We start from the raw sequence: 17,966 nt of genomic DNA, 5'->3' as shown, positions 1-17,966 counted from the left end.
GAACTTATAAAATAGTGATTATCATCATTATTATTAAAACTTTTTTCTGTTATATGTCTTGAGTTTTCAAATTATGTGTTTAGGAAAAGCAGTAAAGATTGTAGGGAAAAGATAAGCTTGTGCTTAAATCCAGGTAAGAATTTGAGTTAAATAAGAAACTTATTACTTGTAGAAAGCAATGATTTGATATAATGATTTTGGAAAAATCCAAATCAAATTCAAAATCAGAACTCAAAAATCATCAAATCAATGAAATGTAACAACTACCCTGGGGATATATTTAGAGCTTGAAAAAATCATTGACTGTACTGAAATGTGTTTATGTTGCAGAATATCGATCTTCATGCATTGACTGGATGGATACCAGAAAGGATTGCTATGCATTCAGATAGCCAAACTTTCAGTAAGGATAATTGTTTCCGAATGCTTTATCAAAGGTAAACATTTTTCTCTTTCTCTTTTTTTTCATAGTAAAAGACGCTGTTTTGAAATGTCATTCCTTGTTTAGAATAGACATTACAGAGGCTGTCATTTTCAGTTATTTAGGGAAATTGTATTTTTTTTTTTTTTTTAAGATTTTATTTATTTATTTTTAGAGAAAGGGGAAGGGGGGAGAGAAACAACAATGTGCAAGAGATACATTGATCGGCTGCTTCTCGCAAGCCCCCAACTGGGGACCAGGCCTGCAACCCAGGCATATGCCCTGAATGGGAATCGAACGGGTGACCCTTGGGTTTGCAGACTGGCACTCAGTCCACTGAGCCACACCTGCCGGGGGCAGGAAATTCTGTTTTCTAAAAGACATCACTTTATGTACTTGCTTCAGCCAGCCCTCAGTTGTCCTCAGTGGTGGATATACAAGAGGTGCAGTTAATCCAAATTATTGATAATGTAAAACATTCGAATCTGGAATATCTAATATGGGAGAATTATTTTGTACTTCCTTAGTACTTACCAGTTTGAGGGACGATGGGAAGAGATGTCTAAAAACATGAAGAGAAAAGTAGCATATGGATAATTCACGTATAGGTAGGGGAATGGCTGCTGTTCTTAGTTCATTTCACAGATTCTAGGGCAGCAGGTGGGTACAGCCGCCTTTCCTTCAAAAAAGCGTTTTTAACATATAAGGACTGAAAAATTATCTATACAATAATACACATTCATAAGTGAAATTAGAAAACAATGATTTGATAAATAAAATTACTTTGAGGAGAGTGCATTTGGCATTTGGCATCTTTATTTGTAGAGCATTTGAAAATTTAGCATTTGCTACCTTCCTTTATTGCTATGTTTCTGCCTAAGAATTAAGTTGTCTGAAACTGATAGGGTGAGGGATGTGATAATTTATCTGATATGCTGTGAAATAGAAATGTAATTCTTGTTAAAGGTCTTCAAGGGATATTGGGAATAGCTTATTTTTAAAAACAGTTCAAATTTGTGGAAATTTTCATGTGAACTCTTAGACCAAGGGAAAGATGGTGTGGTCTGGGAGTATCATTGTGTTTTAATTCTTCGTCTATTGTGGTGATTCCAGGTTTCACAAAGGGGATGTCCTCATCACCGCATCAACTGGGGTGATGACTGAAGCTGAAGGAGAAAAGTGGGGTCTGGTTCCCACACACGCATATGCTGTTTTGGACATTAGAGAATTCAAGGTTTTACCTTAAATTTCTTTTCTCTTGTTTTTCTTGTTTGTTAATAAGACATTACAAGGAATCCCAAAGTATGTTAGACTTTTGAATACTGGCACATCAAGACTTAGGCAGAGGTTTCAAATCCACCTGTTAACATTAAACAGCTTGACCTATTATTGGGAATCATGAAATAAAAAAGATGGGAAATGTAATGACAGTGACAGCATAGATACTGATGACAGAACAGAGTGCTGAGTGCCTCTCCCTTTCCCATGAAAGCAGCAGAGTTGAGGCGAACAGACACCTTCAAGGTTCTGGGCAGATTGTTGGTGTTGGGGTCAATCACAGTGTTAGACTCTGGAGCATAGGAGACAGTCAGTAAACACCGGTGAAAGGACACATAAAATAAGCCTCCTGTGAGTAAGAAAGATGCCCGTGGGTTTGCACCTGTGTTTCTTCCTAGTAGCCCTTGTACGCTCTCAGGCCTTTCAGACCCTTTTTTCGTGCTCCGGTATTGGAATAATTGACTTCATTACGTCTTGGAATTAGAAAATACAAAGATTATTAAGGAAGGGCTCTTCCCCCTAATGATTGGTACCTAAGCTGTATAGTCACTAGAAAGTTTAACTTTCAATTTCAATTTCTTTCCATTTCCACTGCTTATATTTATAGAAAGAATTAGTGCTCAATCAGTAATAACAGTGTGCCACTGTGTATTAATGAGACTAATTTTCTTACGTAACACATGGAATTACGTGAATTATGAAGACAGCAGGGACCTACTGCAACATTTAAAAATTTATAGTCTCAAAGCTTTCTAAATCAGCCGGTCATTGTGGCACCCCCAACCATACTGTGTGGAATGGTGTCTTCCTTTAAAATTAGCATAAATATTTACTTAAAGCAAAAAATACAAAAATTAATGTGAATTGAATAAACTGAAAGATTTATTTTATAATGTAATTTACCATAAACAATCAAAACATTGGGAAAAAAGTCACTATTATTTAGTACCGTGAATAAATTATTGTTAGAACATTTTTTGAGGTAGATGTAATAGGTGACCAATATTGAAGTAATGGCAAAGATTTAAATTTGAATAATGAAAAGGCAGTATGAAAGAAAGTAAGCTTGAGTTTGAGGAAAATTTCTGTGATACATTATTTACTAGGCTATTTGTTCTGAATGATCAAAGGAAACTAGAGAAATAACATGTTTATGAGATAAGTAGGCCCCATGGTTTGACTTGAAAATAAAGCATTTAAAAATTGCTGATTGCCAGTAAATTAAGAATTTCAAATAACAGCCTTTTTAGTTAAAATCAGTGGTCTTTTTCACACATGGAAATCATTTTGAAACAAGTAAGCCACTTTAGACCATGAGTAGGTGGGGTAAGCCATGGGCTGGTGACAGGTTTCCTCACTTTGATAATGCTCTTGCATTCACATGTAATTCTGTGAAAGTTACTGACCCAGCCTGAGCACACATCAGAATGAAGTTGACCATACTTTCCTTTTGTTTACATGAACTCTTTGTAGTCATAGTTGATCTTTACTTAAAGACTTCTTCATGTGTGTTAAAATTTATGTGAGTTTCCTCCAATGTCTTTGATTAGATATATTCATTAATTTTATGTTATTTTTCTTGTCTGAGATACTTCCTTAGTTCTGACTTCTATTCAGAAATATTTCCACATTTATCTCATTCAGGCATTTATCTCTAAAACCTCATTTGTGCAGATAGAACTCATCTTTGACTAAAGTTACTCCCAGTCTTCCTGTCATCCACCACTTTCCTCACAAGATTTTATTGGTACTTGAGTGAAAGCATTTTCCTGCTTGCTTCTAATCTTTGGCAAATTTTAGTCTTCATGCTTCTCCTCTGGGTCATTTATTTTTTGTCTCCTGCTTGAGGTGATGCTCCATAGTCTATGGTGAAGGTATATTTCAGTTTCAAGACCAGACATGGCTTGCCAATGGATTTCTGAACCTCCCCTAGACTTTTCCTTTACTGTCACTTGGAAATAACTTTGGAAATGGGGCGTTTAATAATAAACCAGATTCTTTTAGTTTTCTAGCATATGTTTTCATATTCAAGTCCTTCTGAATTGCTGGTTCTCCATCCAAACAAAACCTACAGCCCAATCTTAGTGTCCTTGAATGTCAGCGATCCCTGGGACCTGCTTCTGAAAAGCTTAGCAGTAATTTCATCTCCTTTTTAAAGAAGTGATAGAGTTCTGAAATAAGGCAGATACCCTACTCATGTAGAACTAGGTTTTATGAAAAGAAAGAATTAGAGTTCAGTGTCTGTTGGCTGATGTGTGGCAGGTGTAGGGCACAAGTGGTGTAGAATAAATTGAGAAAAGAAATTGTATTAATGAAGATTCTTGGGAATATAGCCCAAGACAAACGAGTCTTACTTATGTCCAGAACTCACATCTGTTTGCTATAATTTGCCACATATAAAATAGCAAAGGAATGTGTGTTTTGTTTAAAGTTCTCCAAACAGATTTATGACATCATTAAAAAATACAATTTCTTAAGTTGACTGCTTGAAATAAGATAAATACGCTTAGATTTACAAGCCCTTGTTTTTCTGAATCAGTGTTACCAGTTCTGTAGACACACCTTGTATTTTCTAAGCACTTACTATAACCTTAACACTCATGTTCAGGAGAGACTTAGGAAAAAGATAATCATGTCACTCTTTCAAGGAGTTTACCATCTCATTGGAGAGACAAGACTGCTACATTTGCACCAGTAGGAAATACTATAAGATAGGATATTATTTGTTTTAAATTAAATGTCATACAGATTGTTAGCACTATAAAGTTTAGAGAGGTAGTTACTAAAAGAAGGAAATTGAAGTGCTAGATATTTTGCATATATTACTTCATCTAATCTTCACGACAGTCTTTTAGGGGTATTTTCATCCTCACTTTACTGCATATGAAGAAACAAGTGTCAAAGAGGATAAATGACCAAAGCAAGGCCCATAGAGCTGATAAATAGTAAAGCTGGAATTTGGTCCCGTTTCATTCTGGCTCCAAAGTTCATGTTCTTCTCTCTTTTCTTCACTGTTTCAGCCGTCACAGAGAGACGATCAGTGGAGGAAGAAACTAAAGAGGATCTGAAAGAAAGGGTAGCTAAAAGGGATCAGAGAGGGCCTTCCAGGAAAGGGAAACACTATGAACAAATGCCTTCAGAGGTGAAATTGAATAGGAATTATTTATGGGCTTCTGAGAGGAAAGGCTGTGGGAGAGCCAGAGGCGTGTGGGATTTGAAACGGGTGGGACCCGTGTCGCGGAGGCTCTGAAAGAGCAGGAAATGACTGGCGGGCGCTGTGAGGCAGAAGTGCGTGCCCCATGGGAATTCAGTGGTTATGGAAATGTTCTCTGTGCTGGCGGTGCGTTAGCTACCGGCTGCACATGGTCCTTGAACACTTGAAATGCGCCTCGTGTAACTAAAGAACTGATGTGTAAATTCTATTTAATTTTGTTTTAATTAACCACATGTGGTTAATGACAGCCCTATGAACTGCATAGATCTAGTGATGGATAGCCATTTACAGTTTTTGATCAGATATGTGATATGGTGAAAGTGTTAATTAAAGGATATTAATTTCAAATTGATTTGGAGAGAAAAGAATTCCCAAGTATTCAAGGTGCATCCTACCTTAAAGAATGATACAACTAATAAAAATAAGCTGAAAACTGTTTTGCAACTTTGTTATCTCCTGTTTGTTTTCAATAGGGGCTGCGATTTATTCAGTTGAAAAATCCTTGGAGTCATTTACGTTGGAAAGGAAGATACAGTGAAAATGATGTAAAAAACTGGACCCCAGAGTTGCAAAAATACTTAAACTTTGATCCTCGAACAGCTCAAAAAATAGACAATGGTAAATACATCTTTTTATAATTTTAATACTTTTTGATCTTCAAATAAATAGCATGCTTTAACAACATGAAGGGTGTTTAACTACCTAAGTCACCTATCATTAAAACATTTTTAGATTAATAAAAATACCTCATTTTTAGGAATATTTTGGATTTCATGGGATGATCTCTGCCAGTATTATGATGTGATTTATTTGAGTTGGAATCCAGGTCTTTTTAAAGAGTCAACATGTATTCACAGGTAACTTCTTTACACATTTCAGAATATGCTTTATAGTAGTCTCCACTTTATTTAAAATGAAATAATTAATTAAGAACACTAGTATTTTCTTTTTGTCATGCCCACAGATGACTCATGTAATAGCTATTTTCCTTTTTAAAAACATTTTTTTTAATTGTTGGATTACAGTTGTCCCCATTTTCCGCCAATTACTGTCCCCTGCCCTACCCACCCCCACCTCCCACATTAAATCCTTTCCCCTTCCCCATTGTCTTTGTCCGTGGGTCCTTTATACGTGTTCCTTGACTTGACCCTCCCTCTTCTTTCCCCTGTTACCCCCTCCCCACTTCCCCTCTGGTCACTGTTAGTTTGTTCTTTATTTCCAGGCCTCTGGTTCTGTTTTGCTCATTAGTTTATTTTGTCCATTAGATTCCTCTTATAGGTGAGATCATATAGTGTTTTCTTTTACCAACTGGCTTGTTTCACTTAGCATAATGCTCTCCAGTTCCATCCATGTTTTCACAAAGGGTAGGAGTTCTTTCTTTCTGCTGCATAGTATTCCACTGTGTAAATGTACCAGTTTTTTGATCCACTTATTTACTGATTAGGCTGTTTCCAGCACTTGGCTATTGTAAATAACGCTGCTGTGAACATTGGGGTGCATAGGTTCTTTTGAATTGGTGTTTCAGGATTCTTAGGGTATAATACCAGCCGTGGAATTGCCACATCAAAAGGCATTTCCATTTTTAAGTTTGTTGAGGAAATTCTGTACTGTTTTCCACAGTGGCTGCACCAGTCTGTATTCCCACCAACAGTGCAGTAGGATTTCCTTGTCTCCGCAACCTCACCAGCACTTGGTGTTTGTTGATTTATTTATAATGGCCATTCTGACCACTGTGAAGTGGTATTTCATTGTGGTTTTAATTTGCATCTCTTGGATGGCTAGTGATGCTGAGCATCCTTTCATATGTCTATAGGCCCTCTGTATGTCCTTCTTGGAAAAGTGTCTGTTCAGGTCCTTTGCCCATTTTTTAGTTGGATTGCTTGTCTTCCTAGTGTAAAGTCATGTAAGTTCTTTTTATATTTTGGAGCTCAAACCCTCGTCTGAGGTATCTTTGGCAAATATATTTTCCCATACAGTTGGTTCCCTTTTCATTTTGCTGATATATTCTTTAGACTTGCAGAAGCTTTTTATTTTGATTTGGTCCCATTTGTTTATTCTTTCCTTTATATCCCATGCTCTGGGGGACCTGTCAGTGAAAATATTGCAGCGTGGAATATCTGAAAATTTCCTGCCCATGTTCTCCTCTAGGACTTTTATGGTATCATGCCTTACTTAAGTCTTTTATCGACCTTGAGTTTATTTTTGTGTATGGTGTAAGTTGGTGGTCAAGTTTCATATTTTTGTATGTAGCTATCCAGATCTCCTAACACGATTTGTTGAAGAGGCTGTTTTTACTCCATTTTGTGCTCTTGCCTCCTTTGTTGAATATTAATTGATCATAGGGACATGGGTGTATTTCCAGGCTGTCTGTTCTGTTCCATTGATCTATGTGTCTGTTCTTATTCTACTACCCAGTACCATGTAATAGCTATTTTGTTTATATGCTTCTTGATCATGCCAGTAATTGTAAAAAACAAGAAAACCTGGTAACTTAATTATATCTGAAAGACAACACTTTTTAAAATATTAATAATTTTAGCTATATGAGAATTTAAATTCCTTCCTTCCTTGTTGACTTCATGTTGTAGCACCTGGGATGCTAAGCATGGACCTGTGAAAGATGCCTATAGCCTGGCCAACAATCCCCAGTACAAATTGGAGGTGCAGTGTCCACAAGGGGGCGCTGCAGTTTGGGTTTTGCTTAGTAGACACATAACAGACAAGGTACTGATACCCTTCTTATGATACTCCATACAGAAATTCTTTTAAATATAATTAGACTGTTGTGGGTGAGATATATAATTTGATCATCACCCTGTTTTGTTTATATAGGTGGCTTGAAAACGGTATTTTCTTAGATAAATGTTTTCCTGTGAGGAAATTTATATTTTATAATCATACTCTTTAAGTTTTATTCAAAAATCATCTCTGAAGAAAAATATGAGAGAGTTTATGCTTTTAGGGAGAGTTTTTATGTTAATTACATAAGCTAATTTAGGTCTTAAGAATATTAACATTAAAATATATTAAAGGAGGAGTTGGAAATTTTGAATCATTAGGCCTGATTCTGTAAAGGGTAACCATAATTTTAATAGCTTCAGAGTCTTTTTAACACATTTTTTTATTTTTTATTTTTTTATTGAAATGACAGTTTAATCAGAAAAACAATGTTAATAGCTAAGGAGCTGAAATAAATGCTCTTAAAATTAGAATTGTTCTTTTTTTCCAACTTAAGAGCATTTTAAGCCCATTTTCGTAACCACATTGGCTTCTTTGTGCTTTTAGGATGATTTTGCAAATAATCGAGAATTTATCACAATGGTTGTATACAAGACCGATGGGAAAAAAGTGTATTACCCAGGTATGTTTAGTAGGCCAACGTTCAAACCAAACATTAAAATTTTACTTATATAATTAAGTAGAAAATGATAGATTTTTATGTGGATAATATGCAGAAATTAATAATTACACTTATAAACTAATAGAAACCACACAAACAAGATGGGTGGGTATTTATGCTACTTGTTTTGTTTTGATTTGTCTTTAATAAAGTCCTCAAGAATTTGGGAGTTCACATTGTGTTTTATTTCTGAAACTTGAGTCATATTTTTTTATCTCATCAAAAATCCTGTGCTTTCCCATGAACTCTTGGATAAAATCCAAGCTCTTTACCTGGCCTTAGCCTTCCTGTCCCCCTTTGTCTCACATCCCCTCTTTTCACAGCGCCCTCAGTGAGGCACTGACTACTCCTGAGCACATCATGCCCTGTTGCCCCCACTTCTCACACAGTTTCTTCTGCCAAGAATCTCTCTCTCCTCCCTGCCCACATACGTCATTTTCCCTATTCTGCATAATGAACACAGTTAAGGCCCAGCTTTTATGTTACTTCCTCTTTTATGACCATCTGCCCGGCAAAGTGAACCTTTCCCTATGTAGGGCTTCTGAGGCATTTAACATACTGTGTTGAAATCATTTTGTTTTCCCCGTCAAAAAAATTTATCGCTGAGTCACAGAAACTGTTAGTTTATGTTGTAACTTAGGGAGAAAAGTGAAAAAAAAGTTAATGATACAGGTGTATAAAGGAATAAATAAGATCATGTGTTAGTGACTGGTTGCTCGCTTTGGTTGGGCCATGGAAGTCTTTGAAAGGGGTAAGAGGAACTCTAAATGACAAAAATGAATCAATTATGCAAAGAAATAGAAAGAGCATTACAGGGAGAGGGAACAGCAAGTGCTAGAACTCTAAAATGAGAAAAAGATTGGTGATTTTTTTGGAATCAAGAAAAGGCCAGTAGGCCTGGAGAGGTATAGTATCAGAAGAGATCAGAAAGGTATACAGACTCAGATCACATGAGGTTTTATAAGCCACAGGAAAGGGTTTGGATATAGTTCTAAGTGTGAATTTTTTTTTTAGGAAGATTCTTTGTAGAATATATTGGAGGAGACAAAAAATAGAAGTAGAAAAACTAGTCAGGCAATTTTTTGAGAAATGATGGTTTGACCTTTGGAAGTAGGAATAGAAGAAGAGTGGATAGATTTATGTTTTGGTAGGATTGTCAGAACTTGTTGACTTGATGTAGAGGACAAAGAGTTATCAAGGATGATTCTGATTTCTTTGGCTCAAGCAATAAAGTGATGCAGCATTTACTGAGGTGGTTAGGTGTTGGTAGGGTGGGAGGAAGCAGTTTTGTTGTGGAGTAGGCAGTTGGAGTTTTGAGTTCTGGGATAAGGTCAGGACTGTAGATACAGGTTGAGCAGAAATGGTCATAGATGGCATTTGAAGATAGCACTGTCTAAATCATCTTTGGAGTTGTAGTGAGAGAGAGGAACACCCAGGACCTGACCCTTGAACTCTGACCTCCTAAGGTTAAACAGAGGAAAAGTTAACCACAAAAGTATTTGTGTAGAGTACCTGATGCAATAGTAAGATTTCCTATAACCAAAGGGAAGAAAAAATTTAATGAAGGACAGAGTGGACAACTACATCAGTTGCTATTTTAGAGGTCAAGTAAGATGAGGCTAGAGAAGAGACCCCTGGACTTAGCATCCTGGCATTCATTGTTGATCTTGACAGGAACGGAGTTGGAGAAGCAGTGGGCTCGAAGCCCAGCTGGAGTGGTGTGAGAAGAGACTGTGAAGCAATTATTTCACGAAGGCTGCGCAAAGAAATAGGCACTGTTCGAGGAGATGGGATCAAAAGTGGTTTTGTTGAGTTTTGTGTTGCTTAATCATGAGAAAACATGGCATTCATCCCCATTACACTGTGTTGAGAGTCGGCACTGATATTAGCCGTCAGTATCCCTAGAGATCCTGGAATGGACATGGAAATATAGTGGATCCCATGGTAAATGTCTGGTTAAACCATCCGAATTTTCCATTTTCACGTGGTGGTTATTATGCAACCATAAAAGCACAGGAGTTGTGTACACTCATCTATTCCTAGCATTAAGATGTTGCACGGCCTTTGAATTCAAATATGTGTTACCCTTTTTACCTGGATTTTTTTTTTAAACAATGCTCCCTCTTTAACACACCGATTTTTGCCTTTGCGAGGTACTTTGCAATTTGTAGTTTTATTTTTGTCATAGTCCTCTGAAATAAATAGAACAGGTATTATTCCCCATTTGACAGAAGGGTAAACTGAGATATATTGGGTTGGCCAAAAAGTTCGTCTAGTGTTTTCCATATGATAGTTGTAGTAGTGCTTAGTTGTCTTTAATTTTGTTTTAAACAATTTTGTTAGATTGTATTGTGACAGCCAATATAAGCGTGCATTTAAAAAAAAAACAAAATTGGTGAATTTTTGTGCAGCCATTTTAATATTGAAGTTGGAAGAAAATATATAACATGCTTTATTATTTCAAGAAAGGTAAAAACACAACTGAAATGCAAAAAAAGATTTCTGCAGTATATGGAAGAGGTGCTGTGACTGTTTGAATGTGTCAAAAGTGGTTCGCAAAGTTTCTTGGTACTAACTGACATTTTGGCCAAATAATTCTTTGCTGTGGGGCTGTCTTATGCACTGGAAGATGTTTAGCAGCATCGCTGGCCTCTACCCACTAGAAGCCAATAGTGGGAGATAGCTGACATACTCAAAATATCCAAATCAATAAAGTTATTGGTAAAAATGAAAAATGTATCTTTTATTTTATAGAAAAATCTAAACAGACTTTGGCCATCCTAATGGAAAGGTTCAAAACCTATCATAGATATGCCCATTCTTTTTCTCTGAACTCTAGATTACATATCTCTAAGCAGCAGATACTTGTTACCTGTTTGAGATTCTTAAATGTTTAGTTTTTTAATAGATTACATTATAAATAATCAGTGTTCCTTAGTAAACCAAGTAATACAGCACTGATCTAAAATGACATGGTAATTCATGTACATGAAATAATATTATGATGTCAGCTTTGATTAATGAGACTAACAAAGTATATATCAGGCAGCATTGTTTGTAATAGAAAAGTACTGGAAATAATCTGAATATTCAGGTTGGATAACTAGATGGGGATATAGATAAAATGTATTTTATTCATACAATAGAATATTATAAAGGCAATTTTTAAAGGAATAAACCATATCCATCTAGAACAACCTGGATTTCAAAAAATATGTTGAGTGAAAAATGAAAGATACAAAATAACACATATACAATCCTTTTTTAGATATATGCTCACAGAAGTAAAATTTACCTCTTCGTTTTTTTTTGTTTTTTTTTTTTAGGGATATGTGTGCTAAAGTCTGAAAAGATGTTCATAAAATCTATCAGAGTGAAATGAAATAAGACTGAGGGTGATGGTTTAAAGGGATTTTGTTTTATAAAGAAGCTAATATGGAAAAAAAAAAAATTGAGTGATGGGAACCTAGATACATTTTTCATTACTCTGTATCTTTTTAAAAATCTTCTCCAGAGGGGGAAAAAAAAGCTAATCCTGACTTGAAAATCTTCTGGAGAAAAAAGCAACAGAGAGCAAACAGCAAGGATTATCTATCCCTCACTGAATGCATTCTGAAAGATTGCTTTTGCTTATTACAAACTGCTTAATATTAGTTTTGAAATGTTTAATTGTAAAGTTTAGAATTGAAGTTGTAATTCTTCAGTAATGTTATATTTAAAGATAGAATAAATTAGGGAGATGTCTATTTAATTTTTCCTACCATCAATCATAAAACTTAATTCAAATCTTAACTAAAATCTTTTCTGCAAACCCGGTCGTTTATTTGCAGCTGACCCGCCCCCATACATTGATGGCATTCGAATTAACAGCCCTCATTATCTGACTAAGATAAAGCTGACCACGCCTGGGACCCATACTTTTACATTAGTGGTTTCTCAGTATGAAAAACAGAATACAATCCATTACACAGTCCGGGTAAGTAAACCAACATAAAACGACAAAACAATATAAAGTATACAATGTGCTCTGCTTTGTAGGTGGGATTAGCTACAGAAAAAGTTTATTTCTGAAAATTATCTGTATTTTTATGTGTATGTGTTTATCTGTATATCAATTCAATATTAAATTATTAGGATATTTCCTGCAGAAAATAATGCCTTTGAAAAATAATCTTTTTATTTTGAATAACATTTTTAATAAGCATTTTCGCTTTTAGAGAAGTAGTTTCGTCCTCAGGTAATGTGGTGTGTTACACTAATGAATTCCAGAGCGAGCAATAGAAACTTTATTAGCCTACATATACTTTTTTTGTTAACTTGAAAAAGAATTCTCTGAACATAATGAAAGGGAATCAATTGCCTATAAACATTGCTCTCATAAATTGAGAGGGTCATCCTAATTTTGTTCTGCATAGGTCTGTTTTCTATGGATCGGTAAAGAAGTTCAATTTGAATAGATTTTCAGTGATGAAAGGGACATTGGGGAGCTGCCTTCACACCTCCATTCTTCAGATGCAGAAGCCAAGGCCCACAAATCACAGAGATTGTGATTTGTCCTGAGTCAGAGAAAGCAAAAACCAGATCCCTGGTTTCAGTAAACCTGATTGGATACCAGGCTGCCTATAGAATAATGACTTTTACATATGCCAACTAATTTTTTAGTCTTCCAGTATATTCTTTTATCATTTTGGCATTTTTATAAGTATAAACTTTATCAGTACAACATACATGTATTTTTTAATCTAGGTATATTCAGCATGCAGCTTTACCTTTTCAAAGATTCCTTCACCATACACCGTATCAAAACAGGTAAGAAAATTCTGTCTCTGGGTCATAATCTCAGAGACATCCTAGAATTCCCTTCCCTTTTTCTCCTTTTCATTCTTCACATTTAACAATTTTTCACAATACAGAGTATTCTGGAGCTTGAAAGGAGTAAGAGAAATGTGACAAGACCATCAATGAGCAACATTAAGTGATTCTGTGGGCAGAAATAAGAAATTCGGAGAAAGGTTAATGTAAAGCTTCGTCATTAGGGAAGTCCGTGTGGATGAACCTCTTAGGTCAAAATTGAGGTTGACTTTGCAGGGTGCACTAGGTGTGTAGAGGGTGGCAGGAGAATTATAGGCAGGGAAAACAACTTGATTGAAGGTTGAGTGATGGAGATAGGGCTTAGGATAGCAAAGTAACCTGGCTAAAATGAGGAGTTAGAGTGACCATCAGTGGCAAATAAAAACTGCAGAGAGAGAGGGTGGAGCCAAAGTGGGGAGTTGCTGCCTTTGGGGGCTGGGATTATAAAGTTTTGTTTTTAACATAGAATTGGAGAATGTGAACTTTTGTTAATACAAAAACTTTGTTTTATTAGATTAATGGAAAGTGGAGTGGTCAGAGTGCTGGAGGATGTGGAAATTTTCAAGAGACTCATAAGAATAATCCCATTTACCAATTCCATATAGAAAAGACTGGGCCATTACTAATAGAGCTGAGAGGACCAAGGTTTGTAATGAGTACTAATTTCTTAAATTAATAGTGTTATATTTAAAATGAGCTTAGTAGAACAGAAGAGAGTTTTGAGACAGACCTATGCATATACGGGTGCTTGATTTATGATAAAGGTGGTGGTGCACAGGGGCAGGAAAATGGTAGTCTGTTCGATAAATGGTGCTGGAATAATTGAGTGTCCCTGTACCAAAAGGTAGTGAAGACCCCAGTCTCACATCTTACCTCAAAATCAACTCCAGGTGGGTTACTGTATAGGAAATACCTTAATAAAAAGATTTTTATATGTGCTACATTAGTAAGAAAAAGTCTTCAGTTTTTTAAAACTAAAAACTTGAACAGGCAGGTCCTAAGGAAGATAATCCAGATGGCCAGTAAACCATGGTAAGAGCCAAAAATTTGAAATAATCCAGATGTGCATCAGTGGCATTTAAGATTATAAAAGTCAAAAGAGTCCTATATAGCAATGAAAATAAACTATAGCTACCCACAACATGAAGGATAAGTCTTAAAAATAATACTGAACAATAGAAGGCACACGTGACAAGAATATACATGATTCCATTTGCATGAAGTCAAGAACAAACAAAACTGCTGTTTCAGGATGCACACGTCAACAGTCACAGTATATACAAAGCAAGAAAGTGATTAAAAGTTAGTTTTGTGGGCACAGGAGTTCTGTTCAGAAAGGAGGATAGAAGGGACTTCCGTGGTGCTGAGAGGGTTTCGTTGATTGAGGTCATGGTAACCCAGGTGTTTGTGCACTTTACAAACTATTTGTTAAGTTATATATTCATTTTGTGTACATTGTGTTATATTTTACAATTTTAAGAAGTGTAAAAACTAGAGAATACAAATAAAAAATAGTACTTCTAAGTAAAACTAGGTTTAATTGTGCCTGCCTTACAAACTAATTCAAAAGAAACTAATAATCCTCATTTAGATATGACTAAGCTACTTTTTCAGTCATTTTAAAAAGGTTCCTCAGTCTGCTAGGTAATATAAGGTATCTAATTACCCTTTTATATTTAATTTCCAGATTGATTAGACATGTAAAAATACTTGACAATGTGTATGTTTCCAGTATTGCCTAATTCATGTCTTTTGCCTATTTTCCTGTTGGCATTGTCATGTTTTTCATAATTATAAGCATGAATAAGGGCATGTCTGTAGGAATATTGGCTCCTTCACACATTTTTTAAAAACTTTTCCCTGTTACCGTTCATCCCCCCATATCCTCTTCCACCTCCACGCACCCCTCTCCTTCCCAGTCACCACGCTGTTACCAGTTCCTTCACATACTCGTAATTATTTTTCCCAGATAATTTTTTCACATAGAAAAAAATCATTTTAAAGTAATCAGTTTTTTCTGGTTTATTTTGCTGTGAGCAGGAACTATCACCCCAATAGTAAACAAATTTCACCACATTTTCTTCTAGTTCTTTTGTTTTGTTTTGTTTTGTTTTTTAGATTCTTTGTTTTAATCCTAATGGAATGTATTTTTTTAAATTTGGTGTGAGATACAGTTTAACAATATTTTTTCTAAGTTTTTATCACCACCTAAATAACCCTTCCTCTCCCTACTGATTTGGAATGCCATGTGTGCCATATGCTAATTACTTTCTTAGATTTTTTTTTCAGGGTTTTCTCTTCTGTTCCACTTTTTCTGCCTTATGCAGTGACAATATTTTATCATGTAAATCTAACATCTGGGAATGTATAGTAAAAACAGTCTCTTCTAAAATAAGTTTAATGTGATATTAATCTTTGTCTTCAATTTAAAACTATAAGTGGTGTTTTCCATAATTAGAGTAGAAATAGTATGCGTGTGTTTCAGAGTGTTTTTTCTTCCTACTGAAGCTTCCTAGAAAGCATATACTTGACTTTAGTAGTACATTTGCACTTTAGGTATACTTATTTTTAGGTATGCATGTATTTGAGACTACTTAGCAGTTAAAACTCTGTGCCTCTTTACTGCTAGGCAATACAGTGTTGGCTTTGAAGTTGTAGCAGTGTCTGTGGTGGGAGACCCTGGTCCCCATGGCTTTCAGAGGAAATCCAGCGGTGACTACAGGTAAGGTTGGCATTTTGATTATATCTGATGTATATTTTGCTTTTTGTGATGCCGTCTTCTCTAAACCATGTTTTTATTTTCCCTAATATTAGGTGTGGGTTTTGCTACCTGGAATTAGAAAACATACCTGCTGGGATTTACAATATCATTCCCAGTACTTTTTTGCCTAAACAAGAAGGACCTTTTTTCTTGGACTTTAATAGTATTATCCCCATCAAGACAACGCAACTTCAGTGATGGAAAAATCTCAGCAATTACTGGATTTCATACTTAACAGTCAACTCTTCAAATGAGGACACAAATCTCCAGGACAGTAAACACAACAAAACAGAATTCTCTAAAAAAAAAAAAAGATGTTACGGTGGGATCTGGTGCTCAAGTCAGGATGTTTACTGAGAATTGTATATAGTAAGAATTACTCTAAATTACTTCAGAAGTACCATTTATATGGTTTTGTGTATATGTGGAATATTGGCTTGCAAAAAAAAAAAGTGCAGATGATTGAAGTTTATACTTGGCACTGTGATACAGCTTCACTAAGAGGGAACTGAGACCAGATGAGGGAAAGAGATTCATTTGGTGGAATGGTAGGCTGAAAGAATATTCTGAAATACTTACATTGTTTGTCTTTCTGGCAGAGCATGTTGTATTAAACCTGCTGTTATGACTACTATACATTTTGGGCAACTAATTACCGAATGAATTACGTCACACAACAGATTTTAATTCTGCATTATTTGTGACTTTAAATGTTTGTTGCCCAGATATTATGAAAGAATAAAGTTTTTAGAAATACTAGTAACTTAGTATGAAGATGCTCATGTGTAAGAATGAAGGTTGTTGAAGTTAGATACCTGTCTCCCATTGAATCATGTAAAAGAGGACTGAGGTATATATTGCAGTCATTTATCAGGTTGATGAAAGTAGTCTGAGATAGTGAAGACATCACTGTTTAGTTGGTATGTTTTTTTTCATTGCTGTGTAGTTCAGTGCTTGTATGGTAACAGCACTCTGAAGAAAATACAATTGAGAATTTAATATATTGCAATTGAAGTTGCATTTGGAAAGCTTGGCAGAAGTACTACAGACTTGTGTAAATTCCCAGTTGTTTACATAAAAATCCATCAAAGCAGAATAATGCTCAAGAATTTAAAAATCTGAAAATAGGTATTTTTCATCATCTCTATAATTTATAATCAAAACTTTTGTATTTATGCTACCTTTAATTGAAATAAAATGTTTATACTTATGAAAACTGCATAGTTTAACCTAGAAAAACTCATTATTAAAGGACCTCATTTAGTATGCTCCATCTAAAAGAGAAGAGAATTCATTATTTGTTTGAAAAGTCACATTTCAAAAAAATCTGTAACATTCAGGATAGTGGTAGATTATTATACTAGTGAGATTTCACTTCGGTAAATATTAGTGCTTTCAATTTTAGATACTAATTTTAGGTAGATTATCTTTCTTTGGCCCTTTAAAGAAAAAACTAAAGCATAAGAGTTTTATTTATTATAAACACACATGATTTGAACCTTCTGTATTAAAGATCTTACAGGATACAAACTGAATTAAGATCTATTCCCTGCTCTCAAAAATTTAACAGAGGAGACCAGTATATGAGCAATTTAATATATTGTAATGTTGAATTCTACAGTAGAGCTCCAAACGCAGTGTTACAGATGTATGAGGAAGGGAAATTACTAATTTTGGCTAGACCAATATAGAAAGAGAATAAAGTTGGCTGGGGAGCTTTTAAAAGGCCAATGCCCAAGCATACCCCAAATCAATTCAATCAGTCTGCAGGGCTCAGACCAGAGAGCAGTGTGTTTTAAGCCTCCTAAGAGATCCCAGTGTGCAGCAGATATTGAGACCCACTTCCAATATAACCACCTTGTCTTTATTTTCCTGCCACTGTGTCTCCTTATTGCTTAGCTTTGTAGCAGCAAAAGTAGAATTCTAATTCAAACCTGGGTAATCGGGGCTTAAATTATTAGGATCCACAACTTTCACTGCATTCCATGCTCTCCTGTGGCAAGTAAGTTGCCTAGAATAGAAGATTTGGGCAACATCAGGA

General features: G+C 35.4%; 1 protein-coding gene across 2 annotated transcripts in view; it reads left to right on the top strand.

Annotated features, from left to right (window-relative positions):
- Positions 1–17,144, top strand: part of CAPN7 (calpain 7) — a 37,652-nt gene extending 20,508 nt beyond the window's left edge. Inside the window, exons 11-21 of one of the 2 annotated variants that reach the window (XM_054595613.1) lie at positions 331–437; positions 1,535–1,655; positions 5,387–5,531; positions 5,671–5,770; positions 7,502–7,637; positions 8,199–8,274; positions 12,144–12,289; positions 13,060–13,122; positions 13,679–13,809; positions 15,794–15,886; positions 15,979–17,144. In XM_054595613.1, coding sequence (XP_054451588.1) covers positions 331–437; positions 1,535–1,655; positions 5,387–5,531; positions 5,671–5,770; positions 7,502–7,637; positions 8,199–8,274; positions 12,144–12,289; positions 13,060–13,122; positions 13,679–13,809; positions 15,794–15,886; positions 15,979–16,123 — 1,263 coding nt within the window. In that variant the 3' untranslated portion in view covers positions 16,124–17,144. The remainder of the gene's footprint in view (positions 1–330; positions 438–1,534; positions 1,656–5,386; positions 5,532–5,670; positions 5,771–7,501; positions 7,638–8,198; positions 8,275–12,143; positions 12,290–13,059; positions 13,123–13,678; positions 13,810–15,793; positions 15,887–15,978) is intronic. The other variant, XM_054595614.1, reaches the window with a different exon arrangement.
- The last annotated feature ends 822 nt before the right edge of the window (positions 17,145–17,966 follow it).

This window comes from Pteronotus mesoamericanus, unplaced genomic scaffold, assembly GCF_021234165.1.
Source record: "Pteronotus mesoamericanus isolate MK-2021 breed Mesoamerican mustached bat unplaced genomic scaffold, CSHL_Meso_final scaffold_54, whole genome shotgun sequence".
Taxonomy (NCBI): domain Eukaryota; kingdom Metazoa; phylum Chordata; class Mammalia; order Chiroptera; family Mormoopidae; genus Pteronotus; species Pteronotus mesoamericanus.
Note: the sequence above shows the minus strand (reverse complement) of the source record. Positions and strands in the feature narration are given on the sequence as shown.